Below are 24,856 nucleotides of genomic sequence, written 5' to 3' on the forward strand. Positions count from 1 at the left end.
GTCTGTTACTCTGCCGGATGTTAGTATTAGCAGGTTATCACAATGGTTCAATATTTGCTGAACCAAGGGAGGTTATTTTTTCCTATTTTGTATACTACAAGTTAATTTGAATATCTATATTAAAAAGGGGTCAGCTTTGGCTCAGAATAGTACCAGTTTTGAGGTTTGCATATAACAGCTATCTCTAGGATCAAGCAACATAATCATGTGTCTCTACAGCAGTGGTTTTCAACTTTGGCTGCATGTTAGAATCACCTGGGCAGTTTGAACAATCAATCACAACACCTCCCCCTCCCCCCTTCCCCAGGGTTTCACATTACTCCAATTAAATTAGAATTGCTGGAAGGAAGTAAGGTTCAGGTGTATTTTTAAAACATTCTCCAGGTAATTCTAACACATAGCCAGGGCTGGGAATTACTGCGATAAAGAAAAATTAAGAAGCAGCAGCTCAGAGAAGGGAGTAAACAAATGTGGAATTTGCTCTAGGGCAGGACAAAGTTGAGCAAATTCTTGTTGCTCTGAGATATAAAAAAGAAAACCTGACCAGGTATAATATAAGAGATATGGTTTAGATATAATGGCTCCTTCTTGATAATAGAAAGCATTAATGAAATATTTTAACAATGGAACTTGGGCTTCATATGGACGTAGAATCAGCTGATCTAAAAGAAAACAGCTAGCACAAGGAAAGACCTAAGAAAAATGCATGCAATATGGAAGTTAGGCAGTGACATTAACTGAACTCAAGCTTTTCTTTTTTAGAAATAAATGAATTTGTCTTGACAACATTTGTCTTTTTTATAACCAAGTGTGATGTCATCTTTATTAAAACATTCCTAGAGACTTTAATTTTCAGTAAAAATTATAATATAAACTAAACTATAATGACTCTACTGACGTTTGTTTATTCTCTGATTTGCTGCTACCAACGGTGGCACCACAAATCGCCCAGGGACAGCAATTAGCACTAGAGTAACAGAGCGGTTCTGTTACTTTAGAATAGATCTCCTAATCTCAAATTATGATAAAAATGTCCAAATTAAGTTTAAAAAGTATTCTAAAAATATTATTTAGTTCAAAAGTTTTACAAAGAAAAATAAGGAAAAAATAAAGTCTGGATAACTTTTTTCACACTCTTTATTGAGGATTAGTTCTATAGTTTAAACTTCAGTAATTCTGAATAGATGCAAGCGTGAGATGTGACAAAATTACAAATAAAGACAAAAATGCAGTAAATGTGATGCTAGAAAAAAATGAGCGGTTAGTTTCCATGTTTTAACAGCAAAGGATATTTAACAAAACTTCAGTGGCCTTGACCATCCTTTCGCATTTTTTTCTTAGTAAAGCTTCATTTAGATTTTGTTCTGTGAATTGAAGTTGATCAAGGATTGTAGGCAGTAGAAGGGTCACAAATCGGTCAGCTGAGGAGCAGTTAGCAGTATCTACAACATCCTGGAGAATTAACCACCACCAATGATTAAAAATCAAAATAAAGATGGAATAAAGAACACAGAGCTAGTCATCACTGAGCTGCAACACTCTCATCACATTTCTTATAATTACTTCAATAGTTGATTGACCTGTGTCTCCTATTTAAAATCTACCCAGTTTTGATGACTTTTTTCTTAAATGGAACAGTAAGGTTTGGGGTTATTCAACTGTAAACAAGACTTAAAAAAAAATTTTTTTTTTTAAATGTTTATTCTTGAGAGAAAGAATGAGTGGGGGAGGGACTGGGAGAGAGAGAATCCCAAGCAGGCTCCAGGCTTTGAGCTGTCAGCATAGAGCCTGATGAGGGGCTTGAACTCATGAACCACAAGATCATGACCTGAGCTAAAGTCGGATGCTTAACCAACTGAGCCACCCAGGTGCCCTTCAACTGCAAAGAAGACTTTTAACTAGACTGTATCTGTGACTTCAAAACAAGAATCCTGAATTTGCCAAGTGAAATTACATAATTAAATAACAATCACTGGTCTTAATACTTTACAACCATAAATAATTCCCATCAAGGATCTTGAAAGGCTTTTTAAAACGCTAAAACTGATTAACGGTCAAGACCAACATAAAACAGAAAGAATAATTTGTGCATAATCTTTGACAAATATATTTAATCACTCATATACATTTTTGTTTGTGCCTAGGATCCAGTCATGAAGGGAAACACTCCAGGAAGATACTGTGTTAGGCAGAATGGTATAAAAAGAGGGAAAACAGTAGAGAATGCTAAATGACCTAGATAGTAGAAACTACCAGAATGTAATAGCCTCTACAGAAAGAATTTTTGTCTGTATCCTAAGTGCCTCGCATTGTCTGGCATGTTCCACTCCATCTGAGTGACTGAATCCAATGTTCTTATATTAATCCACTCAAAGGATAATAAAGATGGTCAACAGTATCCACTGAGACGGAGAAGCTGAATGTTACTACTGCAAAAAACACAGTCATACAACAATAAACCATACAAATCTCAGCTAATACCTTTACTTATTACACTGAAAGGAATACATATAAGTTATTCAGTGTGAAAAAAGAAAACAGTAATGTCCCTGACTTTGCCCAAAAAAAGGAAATTTAGTAGGTCAATGGTAGGGAGCTTGTTACTTGAAAAGTTTTCATAAAGTATATAAACACTTTGAAATTTACTGTGAATATTTTCGAAAGTAAACTGTTCACTGAGAATCATAAAAATGAAGAGGCATTTTGGTTATCATTATATTACCTCAAATATTTCCTTGAACAAGTCCAAAGCTAAAATAGAACAGTTTTCTGATCCGTCCAGAGGTTGGCTTGACCAACGAAGTAGAGCCACAGTAGGTTCTAAACATTTAGAACGGCTTCCCAGAATGGTGTTGCCAGATGGAGACTGCTCAAATATCATCTGAGTGAGCACATGGCGCAGCTGAGTCACTGAACAGAAGGCAAGAAGTAATTCTAAAACCTGTGCAATATAAAGTCTTCGTTAAATGTCAATTTCATTGGCCTGTAATGCACAAAGCAACCAAATGATGAAGTTGAAAATGACATATTTTTAAAGAAAATATTCTAAAACAAAAATTAAAAACAGCTTCCAATTTTTTTTACTATTCTTATTCTTTCTTTCTTTTTTATTCTTTGGTGCAAAAAGGTGATTTTATTAAAGCAGGGGGACATGTGTGTAAGCAGGGGAGGGACAGAGGGAGAGGGGAGATAAAGAATCCTAAGCAGGCTCCATACTGGGAGTGAGATCATTACCTGAACCGAAATCTAGAGCCAGACACTTAATTGACTGAGCCACCCAAGCTCCCTGAAATGACCATACTTTTAAGACAGCACTGTATTAATCAGGAGACCATATGCTATGGTTTGGTTTGACACTGTACTGTGTTCCAGTCCATCCTTACGACAGTATTGCACTGTTTTAACTATTACAGCTTTACGTTAAGTCTTAATATCTGGTAGTGTTAGAAATCCTCCAACTGTGTTCACTTTTTCCAGGATGGCCCTGGTTATTTTTGGACTTTTGTATATCCATGTGAATTTTATAATTAGCTTCCCAATTTCCATATACACCAAAGACAAAAGAAATACAAAAACAAAAAAACCCACTAAAGCCTGCTATGATTTTGCAAGTGTTCTAATCTATGAACTTAGTATATCTGTATTATTTAGGTCTTTTATAGCTCTCAATGTTTTGAATTTTTTAAAAATATTTATTTTTGAGAGAGACAGAGCACAAGTGGGGGAGGGGCAGAGAGAGAGGGAGACAGAATCTGAAGCAGGCTCCAGGCTCTGAGCTGCCAGCACAGAGCCCAACACAGGGCTTGAACTCACAAACCATGAGTTCATGACCTGAGTCGAAGTCCTAGTAAGCCACCCACGCGCCCCTATCTCTCAATGTTTTATAATTTCAGAGTAGAGACCTTGTGTGCGTTGTGTTGAATTTATCCCCTAAGCATCTGATGTTTTAAAAAATCAGAAAATAGGAGTGCATGGGTGGCTCAGTTAAGTGTTCCACTCCTGATTTCAGCTCAGGTGGTGATCTGTTTGTGAGATTGAGCCCCATGTCAGGATCTGTGCTGATAGCATGGAGCCTGCTTGGGATTCTTTCGCTCTCCTTCTCTCTGCCCCTCCCTGGCTCACACACAGGTGTGTGCACTCTTTCTCCCAAAATAAACAAATAAACATTTAAAAAAAAACCCCAGGAAATCGTGTCATTTTTAAAGCTGCATTTTCTATGTAATGTTTTGTACATGTCTTTTGATGAGCTTATGGATATGTCTCTCTTAGCTATGTAGCTTAGGAGTGGAAACGCGGTGTCACAGGGTGTATGCATATTCACTAGGCACCGTGAAACAATTTTCCAAGGGGAATGTACCAGTGAATGAAGATTTGAGGGTTCTAGGGTATTGGTAATGCTCTATTTTCTGATCTAGGTAATAGTAATATGACTGTGTTCAGTTTGTAAAACTTCAGAGCTGCACATTTAAGATTTTTCTGCACATTACAGTTTTCAAAAATTTAAAACAAGAAAGTTACGTTTTTACACACCTTTGAAGAAGAATCAGGATCCTTTCCATTAAGAAGACCTAATACTTGATTGAGACATGAAGAAAAGTGCTCATACCTAGTTTAAAATAAAAATAATACATCAAATGATAAATATGAAATTGATACATCAAAAAGGATTTATATACAAAACAAATATAAAATTTAAGTGATTTCTTTCATCTATTTATTTGAGCTTCTAATATAGAACAATCTTTGCAAAATTTATACTTGAATGATACATCCTGTATTTGGGAGAATGACTCTGTCGGAGAGCAATGGTTATATGACTGCTGCAGAGTTCAATTAGTCCTTCACAATGGTTATATGACTGTGTTCACTTTGTATAACTTCAGAGCTGTGCAGTTAAGATTTTTCTGCACGTTACAGTTTTCAAAAGTTTAAATATTCAAAAGAATAAAGGCAGGCAGAACATATTATGTAATGTAAAATGCAACATTATAATGGAGAAATGTATAGGATGCTGGGAGGGTGAGTATCAAACCCATACTTGCTCTGGTAGGCCAGATCAGCTGAGGTTTCCCAGACTTGAGTCTCAAAAAACAAACAGGAATTAAACATCAGAAGGGGAAAGTATTCCAGCCTTCCAGCAGAAGTACTTCAGAGGGAATAGCACATGGTTACACAAAAGGCATTTCTAGCAAGTTGGGGATTCTATTTATCGTCTGAAATGCTTAGACAAAAGTACCTACAAAAATGTAAAGACACAGGGATAAGAGGTTACCAGAGACCAGATTTTTGATGGCTATGCTGGGAACCTGGATATTTACCTTGAATGCAATGGGAGATCACACACTTTAGCATTTTATTTTTTTAAATGTTTATTCATTTTTGAGAGCGCGAGTGAGCGAGCGTAGGGGACAGGCAGAGAGAAAGGGAGACACAGAATCTGAAGCAGGCTCGACGCGGGGCTCAAACTCACGAACCGTGAGATCATGACCTGAGCCAAAGTCAGATGCTTAACCAACTGAGCCACCCAGGTGCCCCAAGAACACAGACTTTAAAGAGGACATACGGTTGAAGGAAAGTTGAATATAAGTAAAGGGAGGCAATAGAATGGGACACACTGAAGAGACAAGACACTTGAAAAAGAGGACAGAATTAGAGTTAATGCACAGAATAACAAGATGTGTGTTTATGAGCGAAACAGAATGACACCAAATAAGAATTGGTATAAACACAAGTAAATTGGTTCAGGAGCAAAAATTCGAAACAATTCCAATCAGGTAGGATTCAGGTTGTTGTTGCTGTTGTTCTGTGAAACAAAGATAAGGTCATCTTCTGAGTGAAAAGTGTCAAGAGGAAAGTAGTAAATATTTGAAAGACCACTGTAGATGGGGTGCCTGGGTGGCTGAGGTGGTTACACATCTGACTTCTGCTCAGGTCATGATCTTGCAGTTTGTGGGTTCAAGTCCCATGTCAGGCTCTGTGCTCACAGCTCAGAGCCTGGAGCCTGCTCCAGATTCTGTGTCTCCCTCTCTCTCTGCGCCTCCCCTGCTCATATTCTGTCTGTCTGTCTCTCTCTCAAAAATAAACATTAAGAAAGAAAGAAAGAAAGAAAGAAAGAAAGAAAGAAAGAAAGAAAGAAAAGAAAGAAAGAAAAGTCCACTGTAGGAAATGTAAAACAAAGCTGGGAATAAATATGAGAGGTGCTGTCCAGATAGAGATAGTGAGTATATGGGATACAAACTCATAAAGTGTGATTTTCCCAGGTTTTGATTGGGAACCCGGCCATTAGACTTTGGGACAGATTCAGGAATAGTTTGCTAAATGGTATAGCAAATGAACAAGACAACACAATTAAATACAAGTTCCTTTCCAGAGGTGATTCTGGAGTTCTAGGCTAGACAGAAAATAGATAGTGAAACTGAGAGATTTATGGAAGAAGAGATTAAGCAACCACTTACTAATGCTAAATCAGATTATCTTTTGGTCCCCCTGCAGAGGTATATCCTGTTTACTTAGAAGTTGTTAAATAAGCACTATTTGATGGCCAGAATGGGTATACTGGGAGGACTCTTAGAACAGATAAAGAGAGAACAGGTAAAGGAAGGGCACTCTGGAAGGTTTTCTTATCCACCTATGCTTAAGAAAAAAAAAAAATGAAATGCTAACATGAATGCTTCTTGGTTCTGAAAAACATCAGTTAACCACATGGATAGTAATCAACCTTGCCCTAGTGGTTAGCTTTTTAAATTTTTTTTAATTTAAATGTTTTTATTTATTTTTGAGAGAGAAAGAGAGTGAGAACAGAGAGGCAGAGAGAGAGGGAGACACAGAAGCCTAAGTAGGCTCCAGGCTCTGAGCTGTCAGTACAGAGCCAGATGCGGGGCTTGAACTCAAGAACCATGAGATCATGACCTGAGCTGAAGTCAGATGCATAACTGACTGAGCCACCCAGGCGATCCAGCTTTTGTTTTTTCAACTTCTAGATTCTATGTTCCTTAAAATTAGGGACTATGTCTTTATACAACTTTTGGATTCTACATTCCTCAAAGATTAGAGACTAGGTCTTCAAATCCCTGCCTCTGCTAATAATCCCTCCTCCCCCAATACTTAACCACAGGAGGGGCTCAATAATTGTTTTCTCATTTGTGAACGACTAAATGAACTCTGAAGCAATCCCTACAACTTCCTAATTCATGATTACAAAGTAGCTAAGGCATTGGGAAAATTTAACTTCAGAAATTAAAAGGCCAGGGTGCCTGGGTGGCTCAGTTGGTTAAGCAATGGACTCTGGATTTGGCTCAGGTTAGGATCTCACAGTTGTGTGATCCAGCCCTGCTTTGGGCTCTGTGCTGACAGTGTGGAGCTGGCCTGGGATTCTCTCTCTCCCTGTCTCCTCTCTCTCTCTCTCCTCCTCTCTCTCTCTCTCTGGCCCTACCCAGCTGTGTACATGCAAGTGCTCTCACTCTCTCTCTCCCTCTCTCAAAAATAAATAAATAAATATTTAAAAAATATTAATGACAGAATCAACATGTAACAAAAAGATGGGTCTGACTAGCAGTTATCTGAGATGTTTATTTAAGAAAAAAGATATAAAAAGGCCATGAGCTCTTTGGAAAACAGTCGCTAACTGATCTCAAAAGATAAATGATTACATGAAATGTCACTGAGATAGAATGGGCATAAAAAATGTGTTCTCATTTTACCTTAAGACACAACAGAGGCAAACAATAATGTTATCCATTTTTATGCAGAAAAGAAAAAAAGGACAAACACACTGACATGAATGTTCTTATGGTAACAGTATTCTTTCAAAGAATTCTAATGTCAAGATTTAAAACTGGTGTTGGAAAAGATTAATCAAGATGTGTACATTTAAGAGAATGAGACAACTTTATTCATCTAAGAAACACACACACCTGCCCTGTTCTTACACTTTTACATTTCAGGCCCGAAAAGCAAAATGACTGGGAATAAAGCACATCAAAATATTTCAATTTTATTCCTTGTTCATCAGTAGAATCCAAGTTCACTAAATCTGAAAAGGCAGTTTTATTAATAACAAACATAAGTTGGTTGAAAAGAAAAAAAAAGAAATACCAATAAGTCTTAAAATTTGTCAGAGAGCCATACCTGGTAAGATAATCAGCAATTTTGGGATTCTTAAGGAGATCCATCAATAGATCAACTGAATACTTCCTGGTAAGTGTGCCATCACCGTTTATGAGAATATTAAATATTAGCTGAAAAGTCTGATGAATGTTTCGAGCATGGAACAGCTTAAAAACAAATCAGGAAAACTATATTATACAAAAAATTTAGGTCGACACCATTCTAAAGTTTAACAAAGAGTCTCAATGACTTAAAATATCAGAGAATACAAATTCCAGAACTATTTCACAAATAATAAAAAAATCATATTTACCTTTTCCCCAACCTCTTCATTTAATGTCAAACTGGACAATATTGAAAGTGCAAACACAACCACAGTTAAACTACTATGGGCCAGGAAGCTTATAAGAGTTCGATAAAAAGATTTCACATTATTCTGAGAAAGAAAAAAGTTCAAAAAGATATTAAAACAAAAATTAGTATATTTTGGTTTAGGATGTCTATCTTGAACAGAGTAGGTAATCTTTTATTAAACATTATTAAACTTGATAGATCATTCAAAAAGTGAGATGGCACATTTTCCATATTGCTTATAGTAATAAAAACAGGTACAATCTCAGTGGAAAGTTGAGTCCCATGTTAAGATATGGAACTATGAGGAAATGTTTCTTTCCCAAACACTTCCATGGCTCAAGATAACCTTCTGTCTCCAAAGCACCTCCAGTACATGAACAAATGAGATACTGTTTAATTTAACAACAGGGAACAGGTGATACTGAGTACTGCACAGCAGGGAAACTGTTCACAAACTAAGAATCAAAGAACTTTCTTGATTTAACATATTTCTAACAGTGGTTCAGTTAACCTCATTTGTTCACCTTCAGTGATCACAAGGGCTGGTGATTACTGCTAGTCATTTATTCATGGATCTTTCTAGCGGAGTTGCCACTAATTTTGTGGAAATAGAAGACTGAGGTAAATGGAATTGCCAGTGATGTGCATCCTTCCTATTAGCACAAAATAATTTAGAATTTCTCTTATTACTTAATACAAGAAATAGTAGGATGCTATAGAGAAGGAAAACTTTTAGTATTCGTTTATTAATACTTATCATCTTAAATACAACATGTGCAAAGGGTGGAATACTTCAAGTTAATTATGTGTCAATGTGATTGTTCCTTAATTCTGATGAATCAGCTGGATGAGACATGAGAATTCTTGTTAATCTATTTTTAATGAAAAAGATGGATACAATTTTCTTCAAGTTTAGAACCCACCACAAATAAGAAAGATTTTACGCAAAACTTCTTACCAAAGTCTTTATGTGTGTTTGAACAGAAAGATTGTGTCGACAAAGATTTGCCAATAATCCTAGACAAGGCATTGTTAACTCATCTTCAGGAGACTGACTGTTGTTTTAAGGAAAATAATAAAAGATAAAAGCATTAAGTTCATTTTAAATTACTCTTTTATAGTAATTCACATTTAAACTCCTTTTTATATGCAAAAACAATGTGAACACAGTCAAGCTTTGAGTAGTATTTGGACCATTTATTTCATGTTTTGATACTAAATGATCTTATTCAATCGTAGCACAGAAATATGGAAATAACAGAATGACCATGTGCTATCTCATCAGTATATTCTCCTATCAAGATTAAATATAAGCATACAATTTTCAGGGTTGATAGTTTTCTGTCCAAATCAATTCATTTTATAAATTTCTGTTATGAAGACTAAAGCTGCTTTATGCACTTGATCCTTGAAACTATCTAAAAGGAGTAAACAAGAATCAGAGTCTCACTCAATTTAAAAAGCTGGAAAAAATTATCTAAGAAAAACTGAACTATTCCACAGTTTTAGTTTGAAAATAAATCAACAAATTATTTGGTTACATGTTTGGTTGCATACTCACATATGATCTATCAGGAATGTAATTAACTCATCTATATTGGCACCAGAATGGAGAATTTTGATGTTATATGTTAATCTTTGTAGAAGTTGAATGCACTGAGAATAAAAAAAAAATAGTAATAAATATAAACATAAAAACATTTCATATGGACTCCTAATCATATTCTGAGTGTGTCACCATTTTAGGAAGCAGAGTTTAGAGCAAGAACTTTTCGATTTCTTAAATGGTTCATTTTTATTTTTAAACATAAAGTAGTGAGACTACTAAGAATTTTAGGGTTCATTTCCTGATTCCACACATTTCCACACAATCTATTTTATAAACAGAGCATCTTGTCATCAACCTGGTTCACTTAACCATCTTAAACAAATATGCAAGCTGAAACATATATATTCCATCAATTCTAAGATATATTTTTTCATATTTTTGCCACTTTTAAAACTGCATGTCAGTGTAATTGGTAATGTTTTCCTTTCTTGCAACTGATGGCACTTTAGGTTCAATAAAATATTATCTGTATGAGAACTTTGAGTCTATGCTAAATAAAACTAAATCTATAGCTTCAATTTTTTTGTAGAATGTTTCCTCAACAGACTGAGACTAGATGCCAACTCATTTTGCAATTTTAATACGAATAGCTTACATCTCAAAATGCTGACATCTGTGTTTATAAGTCTGTCAAAGCAGTTATAATGCTTTGTTTCTCTTCAAATTTGTTTCTCTTCAAAATAATGCTGGATGTGGATAAGCTTCCCTCCTCTAGAAACTTTTAAATTAGTAGTACATGTGTAATCAACCAGCTCTTAAATTTATTAATGGGGAGAACTGGGCCTATTCATGCAGTATTATGCCAGCACATATGCTATAAGCTAGCAATTTACAATAGATACTGTGAATTTTGATCTGCAAATAAGGAAGGAAAAAGAAGTATTAAGTGAAAAGTACTGTGTGGGTGTATGTACCTGCAAAAACACTGAATCACCATGGCAAGTGCTGCCCCGACAAACCATTCCTGCCAGCACGCTATTCAGGTTGTATGTGTTCTGAAGACAGTCTCTGGTTTCATTGTCTACAGCTGTAAGTTAAGATAAAATGGCACCAAATATTTAAAAAAAAAATTTTTTTTTATGTTTTTTAATTTTCTTTTTGAGAGAGAGCGAGCGAGCGGGCAGGGGAGGGGCTCCCTCTCTCAAGAGGGAGACACAGAATCTGAAGCAGACTCCAGGCTCTGAGCTAGCTGTCAGCACAGAACCTGATGCGGGGCTCAAACTCACAAACCATGAGATCATGACCTGAACCAAAGTCAGACGCTTAACCAACTGAGCCACCCAGGTGCCCCAAAATGGCACCAAATGTTTTTATTCATGGTTTTCATGAATAAAAGAGAAATAATCTTTAAGTTTATTTTGTATTAAAGTTACTTATCAAGTATGATATGGCTATTTTACTTATAATTACTTTCCAATTCAAAAGTTTAATCAAAGAAATAGTATGAGCTGTAAAAGGGAAGGGAGTATAAGCTTTTCCTTTTCTGTCAATAAACAAATGATTTTTCTATGTAGACTAATTTAAGGGAAAAACTTGCTTTACATACTTGCAGAAATTTTGCAGTTAAAAGATTATCATCTCAATTTTTCTGTTACTTAAAGCTGCTCTAAGGAATAAAAGTCTATTAACTAAAAAGTAAAACTTAAAAAATAAAAAGACTGTAACTTTAAAAATTTCTAATATATTTAAATGTTGAAAATGACTGCCATTCTCACACAAAAGGTTGGTGGATATTAGAATTAGCATAGCTTTTTTGGAAAGTAATTTAGTAACGATCATCAAATTGAAAAATGACCTGAAAATTCCGAGAATTAGCTCAACAGAAATATACTAATATTTGACCAAAAAATCCATAAAATGTTCAGTGCACTATTGATTCTGATAGCAAAAAAAACTTGAAAAAGAGCATACATGAGTTTCCACCATTAGGAGCATAGCTGAATAAATTATAGTACTCCATAGTGTGGTACAAGGCAGCTATTAGATAACAACATGGAAAGATAACTAAGATAAGTGAAAAAAAAGAAAAATCTGATGCTCTACAACACCATTTTTTAAAAAATAACCAAAATTATCTGTTATAGAATAGAAAAGATCTAGAAAGGGACACCTGGCTCAATTGGTTAGTGCTGGACTTCGCCTCAGGTCATGATCTCATGGTTTGTGAGTTCGAGCCCCGTGTCTGGCTCTGTACTAACAGCTCAGAGCCTGGAGCCTGCTTCGGATTCTGTGTCTCCCTTTCTCTCTCTGCCCCTTCTCGGCTCACACTTTGTCCCTCTCTCTCTCAAAAATAAATACACGTTAAAAAAAAAAAATTAAAAAAAAAAGAAAATATCTAGAAAGACACCTGTCAAACTCTTAAGAATGTTATCCACCAACGTAGAAATGATGAGGAGGTGGTGATGAATAAAGACTCATTCTATTTTACTCTGTATCTGTACTAACTTGAGAGATACTGGGCCACAGTGGCTATTTAAATTTAGATTAATTGAAATTAAAGATTTAGTTCTTCAGTGTACTACTCACACTACAAACGCTCAATGGCCTTAATGTGGCTAATGGCTACTATAACAAACAATATACATATAGAATATTTCTATCATCACAGAAAGTCCTACTGGGCATGTTGGTCTATGTTAATATTTTTGGATCACTGAGATTTTTTTTCATAATAAGCATGTATTAATTTTATAATCACACTCAGAATTATCTCCCCTCCACTCGCAAGCACACATTTAAAAAAAAAAGTACCCATTAAATGAAAATTTAAAAACTAAAGATAGAAGTAGAAAAAGCAACACCTGCATTTTTATCCTTAGCTCTGAGTTCAGTGTAGCCTATTGAAAAAGAGTGATTTTTTTCATCGCTAGCTATGACTTTTCTGAGTGATGTAGTTAGCCGAGGTAATATGTGCATGTATTTTTTTTTTTTTTTAATTCAAAAGTAGGCCAGCATGTCTCAAGGTATTCTCTTCTGTAGACCACTGAACCTTTGATATGCTTCAGATTCTTTGTTTCAATAATTTTAAGAATAGATGCATACAATATTCTCTTTACAAGGGATCCATAATGCAAAATAGTTTTGAAAGGTCCCACAAGGAATAAATCTTTTGAATGCAAATCATTCTCCAAAAAATACTATAACGAAATCCACCTTTTAAAAATATTAAATTCAACATCTTCTAAAAACTGGAAAAGAGAAACTAAATACATTACCTAGTTGAGACAGCAAGCTGATGATACTTAAGACCAGTGGTGCACTTATGCTTGGGTCTTCAAGTAGCTCCACAAGGCAGCTCAAGCATTCACTTGGTAGTATCTGATTTGGTGTAAACAATCGTGTGAGCTTCTGCCCAGAAATTACCTACAAAAGTCATTAAAATGTGTTAGTTAAGATTTGGCAATTTGCATCTCTTCTCCACTTCAAACAAGAACTCAGTTCTTCCAAAGTACCACTGCCTCGCTTTTTCCCAATTTAGAAAAGTCATAAATGCTGTTCCCTCTGCCTGGAAAATTACCCATCTCTTCTCTCACTGGCTAATATAATCATTCAGATCTGAGTTTTAATCCGTTTCTGCCTGAAGCTAACCCTCTTCCACCAACTAGGTTAGGTTTGCCTATTACACTATCCTATTGTCTTTTATATTTTTATTTCACAAGCTGGCAAACTTTGACAACCCATCAATACTTATCCTTACTACACAGAACACTCTATTAAGTCATAGGGTTTAAATCAACACTCTACTACCAACATATTTATTGAGTCAGTAAGTTCCAGTATATGCACTCCACCTATTTTTAAGGGAGACAATGCAAAGTGAAAACCAGCTAAATCCAAAGGCTTACCTATGGGATTAACTATGTGATCACTCCTTTTGTTCCCTCCAAAGACAGTTGCTGAGCCCAGAAGTTAGAGATGACAAAAAAGGAAGTTAAAAAAAATTATTTTAGGGGCACCTGGGTGGCTCAGTTGGTTAAGCGTCTGACTTCGGCTCAGGTCATGATCTCACAGTTCACGAATTTGAGCCCCACGTGGGGCTCTTTGCTAACAGCTCAGACCCTGGAGCCTGCTTGGGATTCTGCGTCTCCCTCTCTCTCTGACCCTCCCCACTTGCGAGCATGCTCTCACTCTCAAAAATAAATTTAAAAAAAATTTAGAAAATTATTTCAAGTAGTCAGGTCAGGCACAAATTTTATTTTTGGTTATTCAACTTTTTTACTCCCCTCTTAAAACTCTATAAACCACCCTCTCCTTTTCCCCCTGAAAAGGTAAAGCTGAGATTGAAGGCCAAAAAACAGTTGTCAGCCATGTATTTTCAAAATGCTTTTTGAATGTTATTAAAAGCCTATTGTAAAAATAAGTATCTTTTCTATAAAGATGGAAAAAGTTATTTTAGGATTAGATAAAATCTGTTTTTTAAAAGGTCTAAGCAGGAATCCTTCCTTTCTGTATCTCTCTTTTATTTCCTCACGCAGATGTCAGTTTTTCTTCTAAAGCTTTGCTGATAAGAAAGCTTCAGGATATTTATTCCTAAGGAATATTTTTGTTGTTGTTTATTTATTTATTTGAGGGAGAGAGAGCACACAAGTAGGAGAGAGACAGAGAGAGGGAGAGAGAATCCCAAGCAGGATGCCCACTGTCAGTGCAGAGCCCAATGCAGGGCTCAGACCCACGAACCCGTGAGATCGTGATCTGAGATGAAGTTGGTTGCTTAACTGACTAAACCACCCAGGTGCCCCTGAAGAGTTTTAACATTAAAGTAAAAAACAAAAAAACACAAAACATTAAAGTAAATCTAAAAAGACAATTTGGTAGATATTTGGGGGTAAGTAATCTTCTTATTGCCCTTGTGCCTACTTATATAAAGCTAGCCCTTTAGAAGATAAAGACATTTTCTGCTTTAAAAACTATTTGCCTCAGGACAAGACCTGTATTTCAACAACATAAGTACTCCAACATGTAATATTTACTACAAGGTAAAACGTAAAAACCACTTTACAAATTTTCTTTACTTGGATGTTTTCATACAAACAGATTTTAGTAATAACTAATTTTAGCACTTACTTTGGCCTAAGCATTGTTCTATGTACATATGTTAATTCTTTTCATCTTCATAAGAACTCTGTTAGGTGCTGTTTTGCAGATGAGTAAACTGAGGCATACACCAAGACGCAGCATAACTGAAATTCATTGTTCCTGAATCCATGCTCATAACCATTATGTAACATTAGCACTATAAAAAACCACCAAAAGTGAGACCAGCCCAGCTCTGCCAATCATAAAAAAATTCAAAGCTCAGGTCCTGCATGGGGCTACAAAGAAAAAATATAGAAGTGCAAAATAGCAGAATCAATCATCTCCTTTCACGTGATAGCCACTTCTTTGTATCCTCAGATGTCGCTCTCATGAAGTATGCACAAAGATATTCACCATTAGTATCACCCATCAAAATGGTTAAAATTTAGAAATCTGAAAACACTAAGGATCTGTGTGGATGAGTGACAGCAAATTTCACATATTGCTGGTAGAAGGGTAAAAATGGTGCAACCGGTGGAAAACTGCTTGGCAGTTTAAACAAAAAATGAACAAAGATCCACCAAAAGACCTAACAATTCCACTCCTAGGTATCTAAATGAGTGCATATATCTCAAAAAAATATAAAAACGTTTATAACATATTTGCTCTGACTCCTACCCAGAACTGGAAACAACCCAACTGCCCATCATCAGAATGTAAGTAAGCTCTTGCCCATTTATACAGTGGAATCCCTACATAGCAATAAAAAAGAATGAAAGTACTGGCACATGTGCAACATGAATAGATTTTATAGATTTGTAGAGTAGAAGCCAGACACAAAAGTACATATTATAGGAGTCCACTTATCTGAACCTTATGAAACGGGACCACTGAAGAAACCTTATAGGTGACTGGAAATGTTCTGTGTCATGAAACAAGTGGTACCTACTTGACTATATACGTATGATAAAAACTCAAGCTCTTCACTTAAGATCAGTGCACATTATGTGCTGTATGTCTGTTATCTCTCTAAATGGCAAAAGAGTTTTCAGTAAACCCCTTAAAAGTTCCGGAATGCAGTATCAAGCAGTTTCTAAGCCTCAAATTTCTTTGAGTCTCCTTCAATTCACTGCAACATGGCTCTCAGATTCAAGGCATGTTTCTGATTAGTATTTAAAATGATGTACTCCTACTTCTTAAATAATTAAACTGCTTACTCTGTGGCTTCTGGAGCCCACTATCACATTTTTATATTCTAATTGAGAAGCAAAGCTTTAGCATTTAACAGCTAACACTTTATTCGTTTTGCAGAGATTTGTTGAGGTAATGAATGAAAAAAGGAAATGTACTTAGGAGATGGGCACCTGAAGTGATAAGAAGGAGCATCAGTGAAGCTGGAGGAAACAGGCACATTTAATGCATTCCAGTATCACAACAGTTATCCAGATTGATGTTGCTGTACTATTCACGATAGTCTTTTCGCTCCAGTAGTAATTTGCTAACCTTTGTAATTTAGACTTTATCTCATAAATATAATAGAATATATTTTAAAATTATGTTCAGTTCTATGTTAACAGAAGCTGTGACAGATGGAATTAAAATAAGCTTTGGCTGAGCTTAATTTTTTTTTTTATTAAACTGAGGTTATTGTTAGTTGGAATTCTGTGAATGTGCAAGAAATGAGATTAAAAGCCTAAAAACAAATAGGAACACAGAAAGCTGTGAATAAGTGATCTAGCCATAAATTAGTGGAGCTAACAGAAAAAGTGAAAGCAATTTAGCAATTCAGGTTTGAAAACTGGGAACAGTATATTTTGGTTAAAAAAATTATGATTAGTATTGTGATTGCTTTTTAACCCAAGGAAAGTTAAAAAATTTTTTTTCTTTTTCAAATTCGAGTTCAAAATGAGTTATAAGAGAAGCAGCAAGCAATTGGTTCAGATTGTAAGCTGCCTAAGGGACAGGAATAAAACAAGTTTTAATCATCACTCCCTATGACCTTCACTCTCGAGAATTGCTGTGTATTCTGCAAGAGCTCTGTTGCGATGGAAAAACCAAAGAAACGAAGGAAAAGAAAGAGCTCCGAAGTTTCTCCTCTACCAATCCCCCAAAGAGCCTAAATCCCCCAACATTTTGTCCCACCCTCCCTCTTCCTCGGACTTTGAGTATCAGTCACTCCTCCCTCTAGCTGCAGCCAGCTGAACGCGGATGGACTTGGGCGGAGTTAAGAGTGGAAATTCAAGGCTGACTTTCGCCTTCCTTACTAATACAAAAAGAGACCTAAGGGAGCGATGAGCAGACCTTACTTTGCAAGCTGCGGCCGCTACACCCCGGCCGCACCGTGAACTAAGGGTTTCTACAGGGAAGCTTATCTAGTCCCCATCCCGTAGTCCCTCACCTCCAAGTGCCGCAAAAGCTGGGTGGCATTCGCCTCCGACTTAACGGCTTTATACTGACTGATGGTCAGGAGCAAGGACTTCAGGCAGGCGGTGGAGTCCATTGGCACTCGCCACAACCCCACCTGGGGGCCACTACCACCCGGCCGGCACCGGCCTCCAACTTTCGCGGCGCTTTTTTTGATTTTTCAGCCCCACCCCCCTAAGACCCGATGCTTCCGGTTCCGGTAGCGCTCCGGAAGTTCCTGGGTACCCTGGGAGAGCTGCTGTCAATGAAGAAAGGAGACGCGGGAGGGTCTAGTGGGTCTGTGGGTTCTTCAAGGGGGTTGGAAGCTGTCCTTTCCCGAACTTCTTTACCCATTCCCTCAACCCACCGTCGCTTCGAAAAGCCGCGAGCTTTCAACTTCGAGATCCGTGGAGACGATAAATCTCGCGAGAAATGCGATCGCGACTCAATTTGCGAAGGGGCGGTTGGGCGCAGGGGGTCCGTGTTCATTAGAGCTCTCAGTTTTCGTTTGCTTCTTCGGCCTTCACGCTGGATGGCCGGTTTTTCTTTGTGCGTGAACCTCTGCCTGAGAAATGGTCGCTTCCCCGTAGTCTAGATACGGTGAGGAGCTCTGAGGAGAATCTTGGCCTCTAGATTTTGAGGGGGCCTGGGAGGGACCTCTTTTTAAATATTTTTCCTGCGTCCACCCTTTCTACCCAGAACTGTTTGTTTTTCAGAGTAAGCGTGGGGCCGTTGGGATTCTGTGGCGAGGTAGTCATGCCCTTAAGGTAGTCGTCAAACTTATTCCAGAAAGCTAGCTCCTGGTGACTTCTGGGCCAGGTATTGCTGCGGAGAGTGTTCTCATTAGCGTCAGTTTTTGTAAGTGAAGGTTATCTATTTTTATTTGGCATGATCAATTGCTTTCTAAGCCTCGGTGTCTTCTATGAAACACGGCACCGCCCTTTGCGTTTTTTGTAAGAGATAATATTGTGCGTGTGTATATAATGAAATGAGTTGCTGGTTTTGGAGCTTTTTTTGCTTGAAGTATGCTAATACTGAATTAAGCTTTAACAACCAGTTTGGAAACAATTGGAAGAGCAAGGCGCATGTCGTTTTAATTAAATCATTCGTCGTGGATCATGTTTTGTCAGTTCAAAAAAAAGTGTTTTTACATTACATTTTTAAAAAGGATTTTTTATATTAAAAGTTTTTAGTTTGCAAGCTTACAGTAATCCAGCCAATTGAGACATACATGTAAAAATAGGTAATTAATGTACATATACATTCATTCATTCTGTAAACAGTTATCGATTGTATAACGTGGGTTAGAAGTCGCAGGAGAACAAAGATGATGAAGTATCCCTGCTGCGAAGCAACTGTCTAATTGGGGAAATGTACTAAATAGGTAGTACATATGGAATTCATAGAAGTTAGAGGCACCATGCAGTTATGTTGACCAGTGAAGCCAGGTTTTATGTTTACAAACTCTGGTTCCACCTTTTACTATGTGACCATAAGGCAGATTCTCTCTGCTTCAGTTTCTTAAAATCCAGCTAACGGTAGTACCTGTTCAATAAGTTAAATAAATCAGAAATCATTGAGAGCCTACAGTGTACCAGGTACTTGTCTAAGCACTAGGGATTTAAGTGAATAAAACCTATGTTATGGAAATTATGGTCTGATAGGAAAAAAACAGCTTGTAAGAGAGGTGAGATGGAGAAAAAAATTTAGCAGAATTATTGTTGGAGAATAATGGTGGTTGGGAAGAAGGGAGTTGGGAGGTCAAGATAGAGCAAGCAATATTTGAGGAAGTGCTTCAAGGAGTTGAAGGAGACAGCCCTGCTCTCTAGGGGGAAAAGTAGATAGAAAAGCAAGGGCAGAGATCCTGAAGTGGGACCATGATGTGTGTCAGGAACACCAAGGATGCCACTATGACTGGGGTAGACAGCAAGGGTGAGAGTAGCAGTAAAGATGAGGTCATGTCAGGTGGTGCAAACCATTATAAAATGAGCTAATCAACTTACAAGAATTTAGAGCAGTTGCCTGGCATAATTACTTTCTCAGCAGGTGTTAGTTACATCTTAGTTCATTAGCAAATGCAGTGATAACCTTTTGGTTGGTGTTAGACTTTTCACTAATAATGACAAGTGTCTCATCTTCATACTCATTCTCAGCCAAGGGAAGGGGTCAAAGCTGCTATCTGTAAATGCCATCTTTCTTTACACTCTTTCATTTTAACATAAGTAATGATACAGATTTTGCATTCTCATCTGTAAAACACTCATTTTAATATGTCTTTCTTAAAAAATTGTTTTCAAAAATTGGTGTTGGAAGTACAGTAGGATGTACCATGATGGTAACTGTGAGAAGCCCTAACACATTTAGGCAGAGATACTTGCACATCCTAATATGAGAAACCGTCTTATTTTAGGCACCAAAAAATGGGGAGGAGGAGGAAGTGGTGATGATGATGGTGATGAAGCTCGGTCCAGATGACTGAAGACCTTATTCTTGATACTGAATTCAGTGGTGATCTTTGGCTTTTAACTGAGGCGTGATCTATTTAGGTTTGTGTTTTAGGTTGATTACTCTGGCAACTGGGCAGCCTGTGATTTTGATAAAGATAAGGGTAGGAGTAAGGAGAATATTTAATTTGCTGAGTCTTTGCAAAGGATTACCAGGGGTAATTGAAGTGGAGATAACAAAGAGGTGAAAAATTGGAGAAATAGGTAGGTGAAATAGGCAGGATTTAATGACTTATTTCAGATGTGAAGAGAAGCATGAAACTAGAAGGGACTCCAAGTTTCTAGTTGGGGTGACTAAGAAGATAGAGATACTGCTGAGATAGTTAATACTATTCAGGTTGTATTTCATGTTCAGTGAAATTTTATGTAATTTATCTTCTAGTCTTGTATTAAGTTTGTTCCAGGGCATTGTATAATTTTTGTTAATGTGAGTGGGTTCTCTTTTTCTCCTTTAAAATTTGGTATTGCTACTGTAAAAAAAAAAAAAAGATGCTGATTTTGATACATCTTTTATCCAGACCCTGACTAAAATCTCTTATTAGTTTTTATAGAATTTTGCTTACTCTCTTAGACTTTCTCACTATATATCCTCTATAAATAGTAATTTCATCATGTCCAGTATATGTTGTCTTTATTTCATTAGTGCAAAAACAAATTGGAATAATCATGGTGATACTGAACATCTTTGTCTTATGATTTAATTGAATGGGAATGACCAGTATTTTAACACTTAGTATAATTTGTGCTATTGGCTTGTAGTAGTCTTTCAAATGTTTAGATTGCCCTTTATACCTGTTGTACTTAAAGACTTGCCAAAGCGTCTACTTAAAAACATTATCAAATACCTATGTTTATAGATCACATTTTCCACTTTGACATGATAATGCAATGTATTGTGTTGCTTTTTTGTTCTTGGGATAATAATAGCTAACACTTACTGAGCATTTGTTAGAAGCCAGGCACTATTCTAAGAATTTTATACTTACTAATTAATCTTCATAACAACTTCATACTTTAGGTACTATTATCTCCATTTTACAGGTGAAAAAACTAAGGAGAGGTGAAATAATTTGCCCAAGGTCATACAGATTATAGTAACAAAACTTGTATTTGCTATGATGCAAATATTTTATTCAGGATTTTGTATTTAAAATTTTTTTCATTAATTTTTTCTTTTCTCTTGGAATTTGTGAACTTTTGAAAAATGAATTGGATGTTTTCTAATCTTTTTTTCTGTGCTACAGAATGAGAATCACATAGGAATCAGGTGGTCCTTGTAGATTGTATACAACTGGCCTATAAAATCAAGTAGCTGATTTAGTGGTAGATCTTTTGAAAATATTTGAATTGGTAATATGGTTATAGATCTGATCATTTTTTCCACCTTTCCTTAGGTTTGGAAATAAAAATATTCTAATATAGCAACTATTTCTTTAGATTTAAAGAATTAAAAGAAATTTTTTTAATGTTTATTTATTTTGAGAGAGAAAGTGCACGTGCGAGCAGGGGAGGGGCAGAGAGAGTGGGAGGCACAGAATTTGAGGCAGGCTCCAGGCTCTGAACTGTCAGCACAGAGCGCCATGCAGGGCTTGAACTCACAGATCATGACCTGAGCCAAAGTTGGACCCTTAACCGACTGAGCCACCCAGGTGCCCTAGATTTAAAGAAATTTTGATATGAAGTTGCATCAGTATTCTAGTAATTTTCTTAATCTCTTCATTGTAGTTTTAAATTTCCTTTTTCATTTAAATGTTACCTATATTTTTCCTTATGGAAAGTTCCTTACTGGAACTTTCTAGGGGTTTATCTACTTCATTCAGCTTTTCAAGAACCAACTTTACTCTTTTCCTTTTTTGTCAGAATCACTAATTTTACATTTAGGTTTATTAATTCCATCCATGTACATATTTTCCCTTATTTTTTTTTTTTTAAGGTTTAAGGCTTAGCAGATTTACATATATATTTTTTATAAAGGACATTTATGCCCACAGATTTTAAAAGGATAGTAGCTAAAGTGAGCATCTGCATTTCACTTTTATTTTTTTTTAATATTTGTTTGTTTATTTATATTGAGACAGAGAAAGATAGAGGGAGAGGTATCTAGAATCCCAGGCAGGCTCCACACTCAGCCCTGATGTGGGGCTTGGATCTCACAACCATGAGATCATAATCTGAGCTAAAATCAAGAGTCAGACACTTAACCCACTGAGCCACCTAGGTGCTCCTGTATTTTACTTAAAAAAAGAAAAAAAATCCAGTTAAATTAGTTTAACCAACCAGGTAAAAATTTTTTTAAATATGAATATTCCTTCATTCTCAAAGAGCTTAGATTCTGTTACACAAATCAGAGTAAGTGTTACTAAGAGAAATGGAGAGTACTATAGGAACACATTTTTTAGAGCAAAATATTAATATCTTCAAGGTTTGGCTTAAAATCCCTTTTTTCCATAGAAAAAAGGATGTTTTATTGACATCCTTTGTATTTGCACAGACATTTTCCCTAATTTATGGTTCCAGAAACATTAAAGGGAGTTAAAAAAAATTGCTTAGGATCTTAGAACTCAGTATTAGGGCTGTCTAGCTCCTTTATTTCTTTTAGAAAAACTTAGCATACCTTTAATTAAGAGTAAAATAGATTTTTTTAGAGAGAGAGTGCTAGCTGGGAAGAGGGGCAGAGGGAGGGAGAGATAGAGGATCTCAAGCAGGCTCCATGCTCAGCACAGATCCCATGACCTTGGGATCATGACTGGAGCTGAAACCAAGAGTTGGAACACTCAACTGACTGAACAATCGAGGCACCCCATAAAGTGGAATTTTTAAAAACATTTATTTTTTGTGAGAGCGAGAGAGAGCATGTACAAGCAGGGGAGTAGTAGAGAGGGAGAGAGAGATTCTTAAGCAGGATCCATGCCCAGCATAGAGCCTTATGGAGGGCTTGATTTCACGACTGTAAGATCATGACCTGAGCTGAGATCAAGAGTTGGATGCTTAACTGAGCCACCTAGGCCCTCCTGAAAATTTTTAATGTCTCATGACCAGAGCTTAAGTCCTGTTATATAAATCAGACTGAATGAAGATATGAATTTGTGACAGAAGTGCAGAGTTTATAGAATACTGAATGTTGTAGTATGAGAATTATACCAACAGTGTGAACACAGAGCTAATTGTTCATTCACCCACCATACATTTAATGAGTGCTTGAGTGGTAAGTACATTTCCAGGCACTGGGGTTATGGCAGTGAATCAGATAAAAAATTTCTATCCAGGTGGAGCTTTTATTTTAACGGGAGACATAGACAACAAATAAGAACTATATATAAAATATACGAATGTAGTAAGTGCTATGGAGGAAAATAAAGGGAAGAGGGAAAGGAAGTTTCAGTCAAGATGGAGTGTTGGAATTTTAGACAGTGTGGCATATTGTTCAGTATTTGCTGCATAGCAAATCACCTCAAAACTCAGTGGTTATAAATCATGAGCATTTATTTCTTGCTCACCAGTCTTTGAGTTGACTGCAGTTAGTCTGATCTAGACCTGGCTTGGCTGAGTGGCTCTGCTTCAGCCATTTTGTGGGGAGAAGGCAGTATCTAGAGCTCAGTTTCAGTTATGTTTCGATATCTACTAGACATCCAGGAGATGCTGAATGGGCTGTCGAATATATTATTTGTAGTTAAGGGAGAGGTCAAGGCTAAAGGTAAAAATTTAAAGCCTTGAACCTAAATGATAAAAGGTGAGTGTGGATAGAAAAACTAAACCACAGGGTACTTAAATATTTAGAGGAAACAACAAAGAACACTGAGTAGTTGCCAGAAGACAGAGGCCCTGTCTTGATTCCATGGTTATCTGCAGGGATAGTTTTACAGTAGTATATGGGCTACTTTTGACCTGTAAAGAAGGGCTCAGGTTGGCAGAGAAGGCAGTCTTAATTTACACACAAGCTCCGTCTTCTGCCTTCTGAGGACTTGCGGTATTCAGAAGAAAGGTGGCTTCATTCTTTAAATTAATATTGAGTGCTTGAAGTGTACCAGGTGCTGTTGTAGGCTCTGCAGATATATAGCAGAGGGATTAAAAAAAAAAAATTCCTGAGTTTGTGGAGCTTCTATTCAGTTGAGATGTGAGGCCAGATGTAAATTAGGAGATTATTAAGTATGCATAAATAGCAGGTAGAACAAAAGTTCTATTGGCCCGGGTTCCAAAGATTCAAGGCAAAGAAATCTAGTGGTAGAAAATTGGCAGAGGTCTAGGCATGGACTCATTTGGATACCTTGTCTCTACTGTAGTTAAAACAATATTAAATATTCAAATATTCAAATATTAATATTAAATTGATTTTGCCCTTTATGCAGAGCCAGAAAACTAAGTCTGTAGAATTAATGTCAACTTTGATTTTTGAGAAATGTTAACCTCAACACAAAGGCAAAAAAACCTATTAAGCCAAAATTGCTCTCTTTTCAATTATTCTTCCTGTTTCTTTTCCCAATCAAGTGTTAAAATTGAACTTACCTCTAAATGATTTGCCAAACCATAAAATTAACTTTTTCACTTTTCAAACAATTCCTGTGTTGTTTTGTTTTTTTTTTTTTCCATGCACATTTCACAGAATTCAACTTTAGTTTAAGTACATGGTTTGGGTAATTTGGGTAAATGTTTTTTACCCCAATTTCACATCTCAGTATCAGAAGGTTGCCTTTTTTTAAAACATAAATATTATCCATTGTTTCTGAATCCCAATTTTGCAGATAAAGGTGACATAATTTTATTTTAAATTAAGGTACAATAATCATTTTTACCTATAGTATTTATTGAAGACCTACTTTATACAGAGCCAAGTCCTTTGCATATCTCATTTTTAAATTTCCAGTCT

At 36.3% G+C, this 24,856-nt stretch overlaps 2 protein-coding genes across 7 annotated transcripts in view; one reads left to right on the forward strand and one right to left on the reverse strand.

The window, feature by feature from the left end:
* CIP2A (cellular inhibitor of PP2A) overlaps window positions 1-17,737 on the reverse strand; it is a 35,892-nt gene extending 18,155 nt beyond the window's left edge. The window contains exons 1-10 of the mRNA XM_043594085.1: window positions 17,484-17,737; window positions 13,285-13,432; window positions 10,984-11,096; window positions 10,022-10,116; window positions 9,419-9,515; window positions 8,420-8,542; window positions 8,128-8,273; window positions 4,531-4,606; window positions 2,723-2,941; window positions 1,293-1,452 (exon numbers count right to left, since the gene is read on the reverse strand). Coding sequence (XP_043450020.1) covers window positions 1,293-1,452; window positions 2,723-2,941; window positions 4,531-4,606; window positions 8,128-8,273; window positions 8,420-8,542; window positions 9,419-9,515; window positions 10,022-10,116; window positions 10,984-11,096; window positions 13,285-13,432; window positions 17,484-17,585 — 1,279 coding nt within the window. The 5' untranslated portion in view covers window positions 17,586-17,737. The remainder of the gene's footprint in view (window positions 1-1,292; window positions 1,453-2,722; window positions 2,942-4,530; window positions 4,607-8,127; window positions 8,274-8,419; window positions 8,543-9,418; window positions 9,516-10,021; window positions 10,117-10,983; window positions 11,097-13,284; window positions 13,433-17,483) is intronic.
* A 144-nt stretch (window positions 17,738-17,881) lies between these two features.
* DZIP3 (DAZ interacting zinc finger protein 3) overlaps window positions 17,882-24,856 on the forward strand; it is a 99,088-nt gene continuing 92,113 nt past the window's right edge. For 4 of the 6 annotated variants that reach the window (XM_043594076.1, XM_043594083.1, XM_043594084.1 and 1 more), the window contains exon 1: window positions 17,882-18,088. The gene's annotated coding sequence lies outside the window, so the exon portion shown is untranslated. Of the gene's footprint in view, window positions 18,089-18,204; window positions 18,347-24,856 lie in introns of all 6 variants that reach the window. The other 2 variants (XM_043594077.1, XM_043594082.1) reach the window with 1 other exon arrangement.

The sequence above is a fragment of the Prionailurus bengalensis genome, chromosome C2 (genome assembly GCF_016509475.1).
Source record: "Prionailurus bengalensis isolate Pbe53 chromosome C2, Fcat_Pben_1.1_paternal_pri, whole genome shotgun sequence".
In the NCBI taxonomy this organism is placed as follows: Eukaryota; Metazoa; Chordata; class Mammalia; order Carnivora; family Felidae; genus Prionailurus; species Prionailurus bengalensis.